This window comes from Silurus meridionalis, chromosome 25 (assembly GCF_014805685.1).
Source record: "Silurus meridionalis isolate SWU-2019-XX chromosome 25, ASM1480568v1, whole genome shotgun sequence".
Lineage (NCBI taxonomy): Eukaryota > Metazoa > Chordata > Actinopteri > Siluriformes > Siluridae > Silurus > Silurus meridionalis.
In genome coordinates, this window is record NC_060908.1 from 2,555,001 (window position 1) to 2,575,000 (window position 20,000).

The 20,000-nt window shown below is 38.6% G+C and overlaps 1 protein-coding gene across 8 annotated transcripts in view; it reads right to left on the minus strand.

The window, feature by feature from the left end:
- The window catches only part of rgs3a (regulator of G protein signaling 3a), a 130,834-nt gene that overhangs the window by 36,080 nt on the left and 74,754 nt on the right, over positions 1-20,000 (minus strand). For all 8 annotated transcript variants that reach the window (XM_046838605.1, XM_046838603.1, XM_046838602.1 and 5 more), the window contains one exon: positions 4,274-5,062. In XM_046838605.1, the coding sequence (XP_046694561.1) occupies positions 4,274-5,062 (789 nt within the window). The remainder of the gene's footprint in view (positions 1-4,273; positions 5,063-20,000) is intronic.

Here is a 20,000-nt window from a genome sequence, read left to right on the forward strand (position 1 = left end):
TATAGTGAAGTGCAGTAGAACAGAGCGCTGCATCACACACAGGAATCTCATACAGTGAGAATGAATGTCGTTACTGAGGCAAGAAACCCAATGAACACAATTCAACACGTCTCCTTTCACTGTAGCCGCAGCTGCACCTCCTGCATACATCATCTCCAGCAGAAGCATCAATATTCACCTCATCACATCACTCCCGCATTTTTTCATGCATTAAACTTTTCCTGGGGATTTTGATTAAAGTAAATTGCGTTTTTTTTAATACTAAAAGTGTCTATGATATCAGTTTTAAAAAAAAAAGTTAATAATAAATAGTGAAGAACTGATACCAGAAAAATCTACTTAAGCACAGTAATGAGTTTAAAGAACAATTTTTACTTCATTACTCACCATATCTGATACATACATAAATAAATACATTCAATTTGCTGGAATTGTGGAATGCTGACATCCTAAATGAATAAGATTCATAACTTCAGATGGACCAGACCAAGCTCCAGTCGTGCAATGGAAAAAGTCATAGCAAACAACACACACATTCCAAAACCTATAACTCTCCTAAAGCCAGCATCATAAAGCTGATCTGTGACTTTTCCATTCTGTCCTTCAATTTGTGGGCACGCAGTCAATGAGATGCCACAACAATGTCTGTCAGGTACGCTGATGTTCGCTTTAACTAAACAGCCAGCAAACGCGATGTGAAGTGTCGACCTTGGAGACAAGGGACAACAAAAAGGTGCTAACAACAACATTTGTGTGAGTTTATTGTGTGTGGTGCGAACGAATTACATCTAACAAGCCACATGAGGAACGTCTAAGAATAAGGGACCTAAAACCAAAGCTTTCCAAGGATCTGAGCCAAAACTGCCTGGGCAAGCACCAGAGCCATAAAAAGTAGGACTAAACAAGCATTATAACTTTCAAAATTATACTTAAATAAATAAAAAATATTTTAAGATTTTTATCTGGAATTCTGAATACAGAAAATGGGACTTGTAAAGATTCGAGTATTTAATAGCGGGACTATTGAGCTATAAATAATTACACATTTGAGCCAATAATACAGGAAATAGCAAAGAACTAAAGCCTTAAAAACTGGGATTAAACAAGAGCCAGGATTTAGAAGAATAACATCAGGAGCCATAAAATCTCAGACTAACTGAAAAGTAAGAGCCATACAAAATGGAATTAAGTAGGGAAAAGTAGGAAATTGGAGCTCTGTGTATTTATATTCGTTTTTTTTTTTTTTGATTAAACAAAAATATTTTCAGGCACAGTACCAACAACGAAGCAAAATAGGAACTAGTAGTTGTAGATGTAAGAACTGTAAAAACTAAGACTAAGCACATGTCATAATAACTAGATTAGAACTAGACTTGAACTAAAGACTGGGACAAATCAAAAACAAGAGGATTAAAAACTGGGTCTAATTAGGAATGAGAGGCTTAAAGTTCAGGTCTAACCAAGAACTACAGGTTTAAAAATTTGGTCTAACCAGGAACTTGAACCTTAAAAACTGGGTCTAACCAAGAACTATAGGCCTACATTTTTTAATTAACCAAGAATTTGAGCCAAAACTGGTGAGTTAAGAAGTGTATGTTTAAAGACTTAGATTAACCAAGAATTAAAGGCTTAAACTGGAATCAACCAAGAACTAGAGACTTAAAGACCAGGAGTAACCAAGAACTAGAACCTTAAAACAGGGATTAACCAAGAACTAGAGTCTTAAAAACTGGGATTATGAAGAACTAGAGGTCCAGAGACTAGGACTAAAAACCGCTTGCTAAATTTCTATTCTAGAACTTTCCTGGTAGGAATAAGTAATTGAATTCCTACAGCGCTGATTTACACTTTTGGTAAAGATTATTGTGAGACCTTATTCCCTGTGCTAATTCGCTTGTATTACAATCAATCTGTAAATGTAGCATATATTTCACTGCTTCTCGTTAAACTGCATTTATTTTATCATCCTCACAAACGCAAAGCCTCGGTGCCGCAGTGTCCTCCGGAGCTCTCCGAGCGCTTTGCAGCTCTTTTTAGTTACATTTTTTTTCTGTAAATGTCATTTGAAATGTCAGTCTGATTTACTGTACGGCCTTTCGCATTGTTTTATGGAAAGATGCTCCGCGATATACGGCCATGGAGACAGGGTTCTTCCTAACAGTCCACAGCTGGGGGAAAAAAGCCTGATGACGCCAGTAGGTAGTAAAATTACACTGAGATTCAGCCAAAACACACACAAACACACATACACACAGAGAGATACACACACACTACATCATGGTACATTCCTTCTTCGATGCTAACACTGCCATTTAAGGTTCAGAAAACTCCTGGATTGGCCGCAGTCACAACTTCCATCTTTTCCATCTCTATCTTTCTGTTTCTCTCTTTTTCTGTCCACACACACATAAACACACACCCATTCACACACACATGAAAGATACACATACTACATACATTAAAGATGCTTTAATATATATTTTTATTCCCCTGTTTGCCTCTAATGATCTCGCAAACTCACTTTAGAAATCGGAAAAATAATTAATGACTTTTTATTTCACTGAAATGTCGTTGGGGATGTAAACTTCTGCACTTATACACACAAACTACATTTAGCTGCTAATCACCGAGAGTCTTATTTAAGCTCCAGCAGGACACAAAGCTGAACAGCGCCCTGTAGTGGACAAAACAAAAAATCACAACAAATCTGCTACTGACCAAAAGTGAGAGTCATACATACTGTTATTGGTTCTATTGTATTGTAGTGTTGTGTTTTCTAGCCAAAAATGTTTTAAAAGCACGGTGATATGAACGAATCAAATACTAGGACTAAGCCAATGCAAGAGCTGTAAAGATTGAGACTAATCAAGCATCCGAATCTTGAACAATTTAACAAATAGCAGTCAAGAGCCATTAAACCTATGATTACACAAATGAGAACCTTAACAGAGTGAGACTAGCCAGGAACTAGAACTTTAAAGACCAGGTACTAAAGCCTTAAAAGACTCCACTAACCAGAATTAGAGACTGCAACTAACCAGAACTAGTGTGTTACAAGGCTGGGGCACACAAGAATCTAGCCTTAAAAAGACCCACCAACCATAACTAGGGTGTCACAAGACTGGGTTTAAGCAGGAACTAGAGCCTTAAAGACTAGACATAACCAGGAACTAGAGACTGCAACTAACCAGGAACTAAAGTAAACAGTGAATTAAGCTTTATAGACAAAGATTAAAGAGGAACTAGGACCTAACAAACTGGGTCTAACCAGGAACTAGAGCTTTTTAGACTGGGACTAACCAGGAAAGAGAATCTTAAAGACTGGTCCTAACCAGGAACTAGAGCTTTACAAAACTGAGACTAACCAGGAGCCTAGAGTCCTGAAGACTGGAAAGACTGTGTCTAACCAGGACGTAGAGCCAAAACAGACAGGAACTAACCAGGAACTATAGCCTTTTAGACAGGGAATAAACAGAAACTAGAAGGGTATAGACTTGGACTAACCAGGAACTAGAAGCTTATACACTGCGACACACCAGGAACAAGAAGCTTATAGACTAAGACTAACCAGGAATTTGAATATTATTGCCTGGGACTAAACAGGAACTAGAAGCATGTAGACTAAGACTGGCCAGTCGCTATAGACTGCAACTAACCAGGAACTGACCTGTGAACTAGAGCTTTAAAGAAAAAAGATTAAAGAGGAACTAGGCCCTTATAAACAGGGTCTAACCAAGAAGTAGAGCCTTAAGTGACTTGGACTAACCAAGAATGAGATTATTAAAGGCTGAAACTAACAGGAACTAGAGCTTTTTAGACTGGGACAAACCAGGAAATCTTAAAGACTGGGTCTAACCAGGAACTATAGGCTTATAGACTGGTACTAATCAGGAACTAGAGGCTTTTTGACTGGCACTGAATGATATGTATTTGATTTGTTTAAGTACCTTCCTGGATGAAAAACAACTTTCCTCTAAACCTAATGGTGTCTGGGTTCTTCGGATATTTGGTTATTTTCCAGAAGTAGCCACTTGGTGGCATCAGGATCCTGATTAACAGGAAGAGGACAAAAGATTTACAGTGTTCTGTAGTGCTGCATTTCAGCCCAGTATTTCAGACAGATCATGATGGGGTCACGCTTGAGTGTGTGTGGTTACTCTGTGCTACATTTATTTCATGTGTTAGTTGTGACATAAGATCTTAAGCTGTCATCATCACTCTGCTGAGACATGTTTATGGAATGATTATGTCAGGGTTGTTCTGAGGAGCTCACCTTCCTTCCGGAGAACAGCATGTAGAGCTGGTGCATGGAGCCTCCATTTTTGGTCAGCTCCTTCTTCAGGGTTTTTGGAGAGGGCAACGTCCATCCCCCCTTGCTGGCGGTGTTCACCTCCAGGCGGTTGATAGCGTTATCGGAGGTGAAGCAGGTGGTCCGTGGGTCTTGCAGGAGGCTCCCCTCACTGTGGGTACGCCTCCGCAGCGAGTTCTGTACACTTAGACCTCCAGAGCCCCCGTGCTTCTCACACGAGCTCGCCTCCACCATGCTCCTCCTTTTAGTGGGCTCCAGGTAGTTATCATCACTATCTTCGTCATCTTCGTCCTCGTCTTCATCTTCATCCTCGTCCTCATCATCTTCGTCAGTGGCGGTCGAGGACAGGGCGTCTGTGCTGAAAGATCGGTCCAGACGCAACTCAGGTATGATGAAGGATGAGGAAGAGGAGGAGGCCGGAGGGTTGATGTAATCCTCGTCTTTTTCATATTTCTCCTCACCCTCTGCTTCAGCACTATGAGAGCCATCTTCTTCGTCTTCTTCTTCGTTAGGGCTCTTTTTCTCCTCCTCTTCCTCCTCTCCTCCTTCCACTCTCCAGATGTCACTCAGGCTGCCCTCGGTGGATGGTGGAGGTGTAGGAGGTACAAGGTGTCGAGTCTCTTCCAGGGGAGAGCTAGCCGAAGTGCCTGTAGTGACTGGGGCTTCAGACGGGCTTCCTAGTAAGGGCTCGTCCTCAGAGGGGCGCCACTGAGCACCCAGATCACACTGTTCATCCAGTTTAGGCTCCAGCATCTGAGGAAACACGAAGAACAATTATATGATTAAAACGTTTTTAAAAAGTGGGCTTTAACTCATGGCAGGTTGGGGTGTCCAGGTCGGGCACTAGTGGGAAAAAGGGACTGACAGAAATAAGCCACACCTCTTATACAAAGGCCACACCCATAAACATCTCCTAACACACACTGTAGCCGTAGTTCCTTCAATGCGATTGACAGTGAAATTAGCTGCACCTTTTTAATACTCTAACACACACACACTCACACACACACACACACACACACACACACACACACACACATGGAGTCCATGCCTTCTTTAGTCATTTTAACACAATCAGAGGTCCCGCCTACTTCAAAGATAGTAACACACAAAGCCATGCCTCCTGCACTGTGACTGACAATAAAAGTAGCTTCAATACACACACACACACACACACTCACATAAACACAAACACACAAAAGACACACAGTAGTCACACAACTTTGATATAGACCCACACACACACACACACACACGCACACAAAGAAGCCACACCTCCATAACCAATGTTAACACACAGACCACGTCTCCTTCGCCATAACTGACAGCAAAATTTGCCACAGCTTTTAATACACACACACACACACACACACACACACACACACACACACACACACACACACACACACAGATGCCACACCTCTTTAATCTATACTTACACACACACACACACACACACACACACACATATAAATGCACAAAATACTTCCTAAAGAGCTTTCAGCAGGTGCTAATTTCAGCATGTGAACCGTGTTTATGGTCAGTGTCACACTAACACAGCCATGAACTCATGTCTTTCCATGTGATTTGACAGGCAGTCCTGTGATCACTCTCTCTCCCTCTCTCCCCCCCCCTTTCTCACACTTGATCTCTCTCCCCCTCTCTCGCTCTCACTTTCTCTCTCTCTCTCTCTCTCTTTTCTCTCTCACGCTATCATTAGCTAACAGTTCGGCCTCAGATTGCCACCTGCCTCTTTCTGGGAATAGTGGTACATTGCTGCACTGCTTGTTTGCGCCTCGGTGGCACTTCTCCGTATTCCATTTGTCCTGCGCCGCATGCTCCGAGCACCACGGCTTCAAAAAGGTCACGAGTGATGAAGGCTTAGTGAAACATTGACAGCACGTCCCAGAGTCAACAGACAGTAGTCCGCTGGAGAGGAGCTCATCCGGATCACAATACGCAACATCGTTAGCCTCGACACACACACACACACACACACACACACACATTACAATCACTCCGATTAGTCCTGGCACTAAATACAAAATTATTCATCATATGCCTTACACCAGTTCCATTTACGGGAAGACCGTGTGTGAAGCATTATGCATGGATGGGACACACACACACACACACACACACACACACACACACACACACACACACACATAAAAACACACACATACACACAAATAGTAACAATAGAACATTTAAATAAAATACACTTTTATTCCTTTTATACCACAGCAGTTTGTGAATCATAATCTATTTTTTTTTTGCAATTTTTTGCTTCATCTGCTTATAGTTACATCCCTGTTATCGCTTAACATTCCCCAACCTGCATCTGTGACTTTTTCAGCATGATGGCCTAATTTTAAGTCCAAACAGAGCTTGAATCAATTCCAACAACTTTGAGAAACAGCTTTTGTTGAAGTTGAATAAAAAAAATTGCCCTCTCTGAGACTGAGGTGCATCAAATCAGAGCTCGGAATATTTGGTTTTACTTTAATCCTTACAAATCTGTTTAATACGACAGCATTTTTGTGCAATGTGAAGTCGAAATATTTTGAAAATCAAGTGGAAAAATGACCAGGATAAAGTCGAAATATTTAGAAAATTATGTAAAAATTATGAGAATCAGGTCAAAATATTTTGAAAATATTGTTGAAATTACGAGAATACAGTCGAAATATTTTAAAAATGAAGTCAAAATTACAAAAAATAAAGTAAAATATTTTGAAAAAAAGTTCGACTTTATTCTCTTATTGCCAAGACTTTAATCATCTGATCTTATGTATGTATATTTAAAAACATGGCACTAAAATGACGTCGCACTGTAAAACAAGCGTTTTTAAAAACTACTGTCAAAACTGCGTTATAAAAAAAATTTGACACATTCAACAACCAATCAGAATCGAGCAAAGGAGTGGCCTGATGTTTCAAACGTGAAGGAAATTTTCAAAAATGTATTATTTTCGACTTGTTTATTAATTTTATATACTTTAGTTTTCAGTGTGAATTGCATTGGTTTTTTTGTATCTATAAAGATGAATCGATGGGAGAAGCACATGAAGCACATCTCCAACAATTATAATGGCATTAGCACAGCTAAAAGCTCTACTCTACTCTAAAAGCCGTGCTGGAGTCATTTATAGCAGGTTTTTTTTCGTTTCTCCGGAGCAGATTCCCCTCCGTTCAGCTTGGCTGTTACAGTGCAGCAGGAGATGCGAAATCTCTCCCAGAATAAATCCACTTCAGGCCAAAAAGCTTGTGTGTATTTATTACCTGACAAACAAGTGAACCCGCCAGCGCTGTAGTGCGTCACGTGACTGAGAGGCGGAGATTTTCTAAAGCTCTGTGTTGATATGAGTGTATGACCAGATCTGGGCAAGAGAAGTGAATTATACACGCATTCATTCATGTTACTGTAGCATCAGCGTTGTTATTGAGGGATTGTGGGTGAGGATCCGCGGCTGGGAGTCGAGAAAGTGATCCAGCAGGATTGTGCATCACTGTCTTATCACTTTAGAGTAGAAGATTCCATAGAAGATTCAAATTAAAGATGGTGGAAAAACCTTTAAAAATGCAGCCATAGACATAGCATCATCCATCCATCATTCCATCCTTTCACCCTGCCATTTATCCCCCCTCCATCCATTCATTCTCCATCCTTCCATTCATCCATCCATCCATCCATCCATCCATCCATCTCCCTTCAATTCATCCATCCATCAACTCTTCTATCCACCTATTCATCTATCTATCCATCCATCCCCCTTTTATCACCCTAATCCATATATCTACCCATCCATCCATTCATCTATCCACCCCACCTTTATTTATTCATCCATCTATCCATCCATCCATCCATCCATATATCTATTCATTCATTCCCTGCATGCATTCATCTATACATTCAACCATACATACATCTATCCATTGCCGCTTTATTGAATCCATCCCTCTTTTATCCACCCATTTATCCATCCATCCATTCCCTTTCAATCACCCTAATCCATATATCCATCAATCCATCAATCCACCCATCTATCTATCTATCTATCTATCTATCTATCTATCTATCTATCTATCTATCTATCTATCTATCTATCTATCTATCTATCTATCCATTCCCTCAATCCATGCATCCATTAATCTATCCATCCATCAATCCCAAATCAATCTGATCCAATCCCTTGATCCATCCATTCATTCATCCATTCCTCATTTCATCCATTTAAGTCCTCTGATTGAGCTCAGCTCTGTGATGGACACAAGTTTGTGCACTGAACATTCTCATTTTCAATACCAATGAATTTACTAGAGGCACTGATGCAAAACCTTTCACCTTCAACTATTTGGAAAAAGAAGAATACTAGAGTTTAGATCACAAGGTTTGCCTTGAAAGTTCACATTGTTTGGTAAATTTTATTTTGTATCTGAGCACTACCCATTACACCATTAGATGATTGGATACATAACCACAAACAAAGCTTTTTGTTTTAAAATCAGAATTCAATCAGAATTTAGTACTCAGACATTTAGAGCTTAGACCATGCGAGGCTCTGAATGAAAATAAATCAATATTGATTCTATCATTACAATATCAGTTTTAATGATATCACACAACTAGAAGGAAATAATTGTCCATTAAGGCTGTGGATCTGGAAAGATTGGATTTATAAAGCACTCTACAAGATTCACATTTCAAAAAAACTTTGAGAGTGGCCCAACAAAACCGACCAAACCAGTCATTAGCCATATATAAATTATTATTATATTAAATATATTGTATAATAACATTAGAATTGCATGTTATATAATAATTATAATATATAATTATTATATAATTTTATATATATGTAAATATATTAAGCCTAGCATAATTGATCAAAAACAACAATACTACTACTACTACTACTAATAATAATAATAATAATAATAATAATAATAATAATAATAATAATAATAATAAAAATCCTGTACAAATCTAATGAGGGAAAGGAATCATTAAAAAAAAATCTAAAAGCAATATTATAAATTGCACAAATATTTCTGCAAATAAAGTGCATCTTCTCATGCAATGTAATGATAAAGAGTCACAAGGAGTCAAATAAATGATACAAATCACTTGTTTGCATCTCCATATCCTGGAGCAAGACATCAGAGCATAAAAACAAGTAGACACTCAGATGACTCTCTGTGTTTTGTAGGATCTCTCTGGGGGTTTTAGGATCATATGATGAAATGCACACTCATATATTTTTATTTTTTATTTTTATATATATTTTAATGGACAAGGTCTGAAATTATAACTAATGAATCATTTACAAATAAATGAAAGCTACAAATAAAAAAGTAAAAAAACGCTCAGTAGAAATAATGAATTACAATAGTGCATTGACAGCTGCAATTTTCCAAACGAGCTCGTGCGTAAATGCATTTGTCTGGAGATGACTCCGTGCAGCAGCTTTATGGCTCACTTCGCTAAACGCCCTTCAGAACAAACAGCGTTTTATGGAGCTGATGAGCTGAAAGTACTGCATTAACAGGAACTAGAAACAGGAAACTGGCAAAGATACATAATATGGACAAGAGTGTTGGGGCACATGACTTTTCCAGCCATATGTGATTCTTCCTCAGACTGTTACCACAAAGTTGAAGGCACACTGTATAACATATCATACAGTAGGTTAACTGGTCGGCACTATTTTATGTTTTGTGTATCTGTGTTTTGTCTATTGTCTTGCACTGTTTGCACTGGGTTGCACATGATGCACTTTATGTGGTGAGGACACTTACTTTAGTCCTTTGCTCTGTGTTCTGTTATGTAGCTCTATGTTGTGTGATGTAGCTTTATGTTGTCTTATGTAGCACCAGAGTTCCAGAGGAACGTTGTCTTATTTCAATGTGTACTGCATCAGCAATATATGGTAGAAATGACAATAAAAGCTTCTTGACTTTACTTGACTTGACATAGTTGTGCAGGACGTCTTTGGATGGAGTTGCATGAAATTTTTCCTTCATTCGAACTAGGAGACCCAAACCTGTTACAGCATGACAATGCCCCTGTGCACAAAGCCAGCTCCATGAAGATATACTTTGCGTGATTTTAAATGGAAGATCTCCTGCTATAGAGATCCAACCCTATTTAACACCTCTAGAATTAATTCATTCATTCATTAAAACACTGACTGCACCCCAGACCTCCTCACCTCACCCAAGAGAAAGACATTCTATACAAATGTGTTCCTCCAACAGTAAGAAGAACCACATATGGCTGGAAAATTCAGAACAGGTCAGGTCATGAAGTTCAGGAAGAGCTACTAGTACACACAGAAGATTAATGTTTTGAATTAAAAAAAATACAACGACACTTCATGATTTAAACCGTCTATAGTTACATCTAATACCAATACTTTAATGCTACTTGCTGGAAAAGCAAATAAGGCTTTCAAATTACATTAATTAACTACGATGGATGGTCCTCCAGCATCGCCACAACAACAACAGACGTATTCTCTAACAGCGGATTGCAGTAATTGATACATCAATTGAGCCAGTGATCGAAAGTAACCTTGTTGGGCCACCAGCAGCCCTGCAGCTTTTTTTTCTTCATCTACCCTAAAACTTCATGCATTCGCTTTAAAAATAACCTTGTGAGTAAACACTTGATCTCAATCGCAAGACAGCAAACACATAACGATCTGAGAGCAACATTATCGATCCAAACTATAAACTCAGCCATATACGAAGACGCGTAAAGCACGTGGGGTGAAGGCTTGAGAGATATCGCAAATCTTCTGGAGGCAAAAGTAATTTCCTTTTCTTTTTTTTCTCTGTTTGTAGCAACATTATAATGCATTATAAGGTTACAATAAACGGATACAATTAAGTATGTAATGCTTTACAATGCAGCCATAAATGGAAAATAAGCCATATTATAATGTAGCCAAAAATATATGCATTATATTGTAGGCATAAATGGATAACTAGCTATATTTTTTTGCTACTGCAAATGGATTAAAGTCTATATTATAATGTAGCCCTTAATAAATAAAAATTATATTCTAATTTTTCTAGTTAAAATGAGATTTAAAAAAAAGCTATATTATAAAGAATTATAACGTAGCTCTAAATAGATAAAAAATAAACGATATTATAAAGTAGCCATAAATAGATTAAAAACTATTTTATAATATGAAACGTTGTAGTATAATACAATATAATGCAGCCAAAATTTATATATAAAAAAAAAACCTATATTATAATTATGTAGCTCTAAATGGATAAAAAAAAAGAATATCATATATAGGCATAAATGAATACAAATGTATATTATAATGCATTACAATGTAGCCATAAATGGATAAAAAAAGTTTGATTATAATGCATGATGACGGATAAAAACAGCGGATAAAAATTTTATATGAAATGTTTTACATACTCTTAGAAAGAAACATTCTATGATTTTTTTGAGAACACACTGAAAAATTAAGGCTCCTAACATCCAAACCCTAAAACAACTTTAAAGGTTCTACAGTTGTTTTACTTGAGGAACACGTGACAGGTTCCCTGTCGAATCTTGTGACAAATGGCTTCCATTTCTTTAAATCAGAGAATATTCCAGAGGCTCCCTGAGGCGAAGAACGTACAGTACACTGTGAGAACATAGAAGAAGCGGAAGAGAAGAGCAAAAAAGGCTTTTACTGCCAGAGCAGGAAAATGTGCTGAGAGCTAAAAGGTCATGCATGATTCAGGTGTAAAGAAACAGGGCTCTGGCCAAGATAAGATAACAGGAGAATGGAGGGAGAGATGAGAGATGGGATGAATGGATGAATTGGAGAGAAAAAGAGAAGAGAGAGAGAGAGAGAGAGAGAGAGAGAGAGAGAGAGAAGGAAGCACACAGTTTGGGTTTTCCTGTTGAAGAACTGTATAATTAGCATAATAAAACTAGCATAATTAATTAATAATTAATAAAGACGCTAAAAACAATGACACAGCGAGTTCATATTTGGTTCTTGGGTTTGTTCCAGGAGCACAACATGGCATTAGAGGATGTAAATGTCCATGGTTTGATCTTTCATGCAGAAAAAAGTAAAAGAGACTAGCGTTAGCTAATATATAGTAAGGAGGAGAAAAAGGGGCGGGGTTTCCAGAGCAACAGTTGATACTGGAAGTTTCAATGCACTTACAACTGTCAATCATTCCAAATTTATGTGTTGATTGATTCCATTTTTGGGCCAAAAGTAAAAACTTTAGAAAAAAAACCTCTTTTAGCGAATATAGATCGCTAGCTAAGGTCATTAATGTAATTATTAGATTCTAAAATACTTTATGTGTAACTGTTGGTAGGGCTTTAAGATGACCCTCAATAATTCATTTTTATTAGTAGAGCACTTTTAACCATGAACATCGTCTCAAAGCAGCTTTACCGAGCAAAAGCTGTTCTAAAGTTGTATAAAAGAATGTATAAGTTTGTTCCTTATAATTGTATGTTTATCCCTAATAAGGGAGCCAGTGGTGGCTGTGGTGAGAAAAAACCTCCCTGAGACTTGATGAGGAAGAAACCTTGAGAGGAACCAAACTCAAAAGGGAACCTTATTCTCATCACCATCATTGTTGAGGTGTGCAGTTCAGTGATAGGTGTTTAAATGCAGAACAGTTCATGCAAACTGTGGCCCTAAATCTTACTAATTGACTTCTTCTTCTTCTTTCAGCTTCTCCCATTAGGGGTCACCACAGAGGATCATCCGTCTCCATACCCCCCCTGTCCTCTATATCTGCCTCTTTCACATCAAACAACCTGCATGTCTTCCCTCACCACATCCATAAACCTCCTCCTTGGTCTTCCTCTTTTCCTTATTTCTGGCAGCTCCATCCTCAGCATTCTCCTTCTGATATACCCCATGTCCCTCCTCTGCACATGTCCAAACCATCTCAATCTCACCTCCCTCACCTTGTCTCCAAAACGTCCTACATGCGCTGTCCCTCTAATAAACTCATATCTAATCCTGTTCATCGTCATCAATCAACGAAACCTCAACATCTTCTGCTCTGCTACCTCCAGCTCCACCTTCTGTCTTTTACTCAATGCCACTGTCTCTAATCCATACAACATCTCAGGTCTCACCACAGTCCTATAAACTTTCCCTTTCACTCTCACAGATACTCTTCTATCACAAATCACTCCTGTCACTCTTCTCCACTCACTCCACCCTGCCTGCACTCTTTTCTTCACTTCTCTAACACACTCTCCATTACTTTGCACTGTTGACCCCAGGTACCTGAACTCCTCCACCTTCTCCACCTCTTCTCCCTGCAACCGCACCCCTCCACTGCCCTCCCTCTCATTCACACACATGTACTCTGTCTTACTCCTCATCGTATTAGACTGTTGATATTATTTACTGTCCAAATCCAACCTCACTTCACGAACTTCATGGATGTTTAGGCTGTTGATGCAGAAATTAACTCAACTTCACAGAGTGGTCTTTAATTGAAGAGAATAGATCAGCTTTGAGTTGTATATTTGGCAATAAAAACACTTGCATTGTAAACAGCACTGATTGGCTTTTTATCGGAGAACCCACAAAGAGTACAAAAAGAAATCAACATAAAACTACATACTTTTACTTTTATTTGTAAATCTGTTCAGTATGGTCTGTTTGTTTCTGCCTGTGAGCTTCTGAACCCTATAGCAAAGTGTTTTCCTGTCAGGCAGAGGCTACAAATAAAACTCTTCTATCCAGTGACGCATAAAAGATTCTTTGAAGCACTTTGTTACCAAGACAATTTAGGTACAACCCTCTGACATGTTCTATATACTAACAAAGAAAATCAAAATCAAATGATAATTAAGAGTTCTTAGCCTTCTATTAGGGTTCTAAGTTCTTTGTTTGGAGTTTCAAAGGTACTTTTACCGGTTCCACCAAAGGGGCCCATAGAGAAACCTTTTTTTTTTTTTTTTAGCTTAAAGATGCATTTGGTTTGTCTAAATTGTAAAGCACTTAAAGGTACACCAAATGGTTTTAGAAAGCATTCTTTTTTAAAAACCTATGAGCTTTAAAGAAAACATTTGACAGGATTTGTATCCCTTTTACACCAAATAGTACAAAAAGCCTTAAAGCTTAAATCAGCTTTACAGAAATCCAGTTGTAGATTTAGATCCCTAGAAATGAGCCATAGGTGACAGAACCCACACTCAACATGGGATCCCATCAATCCAAATGAAGCCCCCTCTTCCATCAAGCCAATCATTTCAGTCACATTTGTCCTCATAGTCTTTTTGTTTGGTAAAACGTCATGAACTTTGGGTTTCGGAGCTCAAATCTTTGCTAAGAATTGCAGATTTGAGAGAGCTGGTGATATAACAGCCAGATGATATACGTATTGGATGATATATGTGCTGATTTATGAGGAATAATGAATGGAATAAGGAATGTGAGTGCTCTTAAATCAGTGGTCTGGCCTTGGTGGATCCGCAGGGAAATCACAGAGGGAGGTAAAATATGCTGTTTTGTTACCTTTCTTGGTCATCTCTATTGGAAGCACTGGAAAAGCAGCAGCATTCCATTGCTGATTCCCATCACTTATTAACAATAAATTATTTTTCTGAAAGCGAATCTCAGTCTCTGTCCAAGTCTAGTGACAATTCCTTCACTTACGCTCAATGGAAAAACATCTGTCTTGTAATTTGACAATTTTTTTCGTAGCTTTTTCAAGCAAGAAATGTAGCTCGATTCAAGAAAAAAGCAAAGGGTCAGTAAAAATGTATGATTGAGAATTTTCTGGGTGGCCAGATAATCACACATAATATTGTTCTGATCAGAGGCCCATGAATCAGATAAAAGTGGCGGCAATGCTAAGTAGTACTGAAATTCCTACTGAAGAACTCAGCAGATGCTTAATTTTGAATCTCAATCTTATGCTCAGGTGTCTGCAAACTTTTGTTCATATATTGTAAAAATTACAAGAATAATTATCATTAAACCCAAAGGTAATTACAATGCATTTTGGTTTATAATCCTTTAAGCTATAATTAAGTCAATCCAGCGTCTGATATCAGTCCCTTCAGACCAGACTATTATTCAGCAGGCAATTTTCAGTGTCATTCCTTCCACATCCGTGCGTTCACAAGAGTACATGAGCAAATAATGAAATCAAAATGATGCTAAAGCTTATGGATTTATTGACAGTAAGGTGCTGGTGGTGGTGGTGATACACGGCACATGGCTATAAAGCAGTGGGACAATAGCAGCGTTCGGGAAAAGGAGGTTTCAAATCGAAAGGAGATTATAAAGATCTGCAAAAAGATCATTTCTTTCCATACTTCAGTCCTGAGAAAAAAAGTCAATCTATGAAGGTCGATATTAAATCGCTGGAATAGATGGGAATTTGGGGTGTAATCCGCTTCGACCCGGCTCTGCTCTCCCAGATGAGACTAAATTGGAAAGGCTATATTGTGTGTGTGTGTGTGTGTGTGTGTGTGTGTGTGTGTGTGTGTGTGTGTGAACAGGAGCTGGAATTGATCTTTAGCATAGTGTGGGGTGGCATTAAAAGTCGCAGGTTAGGCGTGTTATCAAACAGACCAGGATGATACACAAGGGCAAACACACACACACACACACACACACACGCACACACACACACACACACACACACACACACACACACACACACACACACATACAGAATGAAAGTGAGAACGTGCACAGGGTACATACTGGTGCATATATCCACTTTACCATTCCTACAATTTGTTGTGTTTGAAACCTACAAAAATATTTGAAATAAAAATACACATTCAAGCATTGAGGATTTAATCCCCAAAAATGATGTGCCTTCGTATTCAGACCTTCAGTTGAACTTTAACCCGAACCTGTTCCAGCATGACAATGCCCCTGTGTACAAAGCCAGCTCCATGAAGATCTGCTTTACATGGTGTGGAACGGAAGATCTTGAGTGGCCTGCTATAGAGCTTCAACCCTATGGAACATCTTTGAAATGAACGTAAACACTGACTGCACACCAGACCTTCTCACCTCACCTACATCAGTACATGATTTTACTAACATCTCTGTGGCTGAATGAATCTCACAAGCACACTCGAAAATCTAGTGGAACATCTTCCCAGAAAAGTGGAGCTTTTTATAACTGCAAAAGGAGACTGAATGTAGATTATATATATGAAATAAATAACACTCATTATCTCTTCATCATGGCCCCTGTTAGTCTGTGGTATATATTCAGCAGCAAGTGAACATTTTGTCCATTTTGTCCATTAACTTCTTCAGCAGTTTGAGCTACAGGAGCTCGTCTGTTGGATTGGACCACACATTTGAAAAATGATCAAACTTAAGGAACAAAATGTTAATTTGCTGCCTTATAAAATCCCACCCACTAACAGGCACCATGATGGAGATAGTAATACAGTTTTCTCCATTAAACCTTATTTACCTGCAATTCCAGCTGCTTGTTTTTTTTTCTGTATCAAATTTACACATCTGTATCCTGATATTTTGGTCATTTCTTTTGGGAAAATCATTCAATCTCTGTTTGATTGGATGGCGAACATCTGCTGAACAATAATTTCCAAATCACAGATTCTAAATTGGAATAAAGTCCAATTGATTCCAAGTTGGGCTTTTAGTGCAATATCAGAGCAGTGTGTGTGTGTGTGTGTGTGTGTGTGTGTGTGTGTGTGTGTGTGTGTGTGGAGGGGGTGAATACCTATACTTATGCAATCACCTATAATGATTTTTTTTTTTTCCTGGTAAAACATTTAGCAAACTGAAGAAGTTCTTCCTACATGAATCCTTTACAGTATTTCTGTAGATAATTCATGGTATTTACAGGTAAGCCCGTTCCAGTTCCAGGTTGTAATGCGGAAAAAGGTTTAAGAAGGTGAAGAATACTTTCGCAAAACCAAACTGCAGTCAGGTATGACGTGAGATAACGGATCGCAGAAACGCCGGTTTAGAACGTGAAAAAGCCTTGACGTTTATATAAGTTGGTATACGCGTTGCTGCGATTTTGAAGAAACGTTTTACACACGACAGGACGATTAGCGATGATCGATTCCTTCTCACGAGGCTGTCAGGTCCATACATACTCTGATTATAAATGATATTAATGACTTCGTAGGCTTTCTGCAGTTGTTGAACAGGATTGATTGGACAAGACGCTGCTCGAGTGAGCTTTAAAAAAAAAAAAAACGAGGCTGATTTAGAGTAAGAGCGCAAATGAGGTTTGCTGAAATGCATGTACTCGCTCATGTTCGTAATTAATTCATTATCATGACTACAGAAACAAGACGCTAAACGTGATCTGATTCGAATATTTGTCAGGATTATTGGTTGAGTTTCCCATCAGCGACTGCACCTCATCAAGTCATGTGATTGATGACATCATTGATTCACAGTCACTAGTAATTAGATCTTGTATAAAGCCATACCTTTTTTACACCACTTTTTGTCTCATGGGTTCATTCATTGTTGTCGGGTTTTTCTGTCTGTATTTCATTTGCAAAAGTTTGTGGACACCTAAGCATAGCATTTGTATGTGCTTTCTGAACATCTCATTCCACATTGAGTCCCTATTTACTCATAATCTTCAACCTTCTGGGAAAAATGAGATTTGTGAGGGAGATCCTTTCAGACACAAGGGTGTCAGGTCAGGTACTGATGTAGGTGAGATGAGGGAACCTGGGGTGCAGTCAGCGTTCACTTTCATCCCAATAGGGTAGAGCTCTATAACAGGAGATCTCAATCCAAACCATGGAAAGCATATTTTCATGGACATGGCTTTGTTCACAGGAGCATTGTCATGTTGGAACAGGTTTGGATCTTCTAGTTTAAGTGAAGAGGAAATTCGAGACAAAATTCCAGAAAGTGGGTGCTTCCTTAGGAGACGAGAACCAGAAGGAGCACCAGAAAGAGGTCGAGGGGTTCAGTCAGTCATTATCCATCAAAAAACCTTAAAGATCAAAGAGTTAATTAAGGTCATCTAAACAATCAGTATGTAAGAATATTCCAGACAATATTCTAAAGGCATTACAAATTGTATTGTATTGTATATATATATATATATATATATATATATATATATATATATATATATATATATATATATATATATATAATGTAGCCTGACAAATCTCAAAATAATCCTAATTCCTTCTGCATTTGCATTTCCTATGCCTTGCACTGAAAGCTGTTAATCAAGTGTCAGGGGTGGGACTATATTATTGGGCGTGTTCGTATTGGGAAGTGACGTCACTCACAGTCAACGGCCACCAGGGGAAAATGCCAGTAAAACCCGATTTGGGTGAATGTTTTGAACAATGGAGATTGTCTGTGAAATTGTGAAGGACATTATGATGCTCGCGCAGCAAGTTGTTGACACATAAGAAATTGACCCTTCGCAAAAACCTGCCCTCCTTAGTTACTGTTGCTATGTCCACCAAGCCATGCCTCCATGACAAGAACGCCTGTCAATCAAGCTCTTTGCGAAGGGTCAATTTGCTTATACTAATTGAAATGCAATAGGAATTTTGAGTTTGGGCATTCTGCATACGTGCTAATTGACATTGCTATTTGAATATGACATGATCATAACTCATAAGACGTAGGAAATACAATTGCAAATGGACTTTTCTTATCCATTTGAAATTTGCCAGTCACTGTGCATTCGCGAAATCGCGAACGTTAATGCAAGATTTGCAATTGCGCTTGGATTACGCCCACAATTTTCAATCCCTTTTAAATATTGTCCGGAATATCCTTCCGTAAAATCAGAGCTTCTCCGATCAATAATAAAATTAATTAAGCAAAGCATGGTTTTAATGGGACGATGACGTTATGACCAGCTCCTGATCTCACGGAGTTCCTCCATCCAGATCTGGCACCTCGGCCCAGGTCTGTGTGTGTGTGTGTGTGTGTGTGTGTGTGTGTGTGTGAAAGAGGGAGAGAAGTTTAAGTAGCTCAGGGAAGGTACTGTCTCAGAGAAGAATCCACCAGGGATAAAATGCAATAAAAGTTCGGAAAAAAAAAAAAAAAGGTGAGAGAAGGCACCAGGACGTTTTTCATCATACAGAGAAATTTACCATAAAATGCAGCTCATTTCACACCTCAGCTCAGTTCATATAAAAAAACAAAACAAATAAATCATCATCCCTACATACAGTACAATGTATTAGGATACATTTTTGGACACCTGAACATCCCGTTCCACATTGAAACCCTATTTGCTGTTATAGGAACCTCCATTCTTCTGGGAAAATGTTCCACTAGATTTTGTGGAGATTCATTCAGCTACAGGGGGTGTTTGTAAAGTATTGATGTAGGTGATGTGAGGAGGCCTGGAGTGCGGTCAGGGTTTAAATTGATCCCAAAGGTGTTCATTAGGGTTGTGGAGCGCTATAGCAGGAGATCCTCCACTCCAACCTATGGAAAGCATATCTTCATCCTAGTTCAAGTGAAGGCAAAATGTCATGCTAGCGCATCCAAAGACCGCCTTTTCAATTGTTTGCTTCCAACAGTTTGCAGAAGAACCACATACAGCTGGAAAAGTCAGGTGTCCCAATACTTTTGTGTATGTCTACTGTCTAAAGGTGACATAGTGTGTTATAAGTAGTGCAGTGTATAGATGCATTTTGCATCCCAAAATTAATTATCTGTGATTATAATTT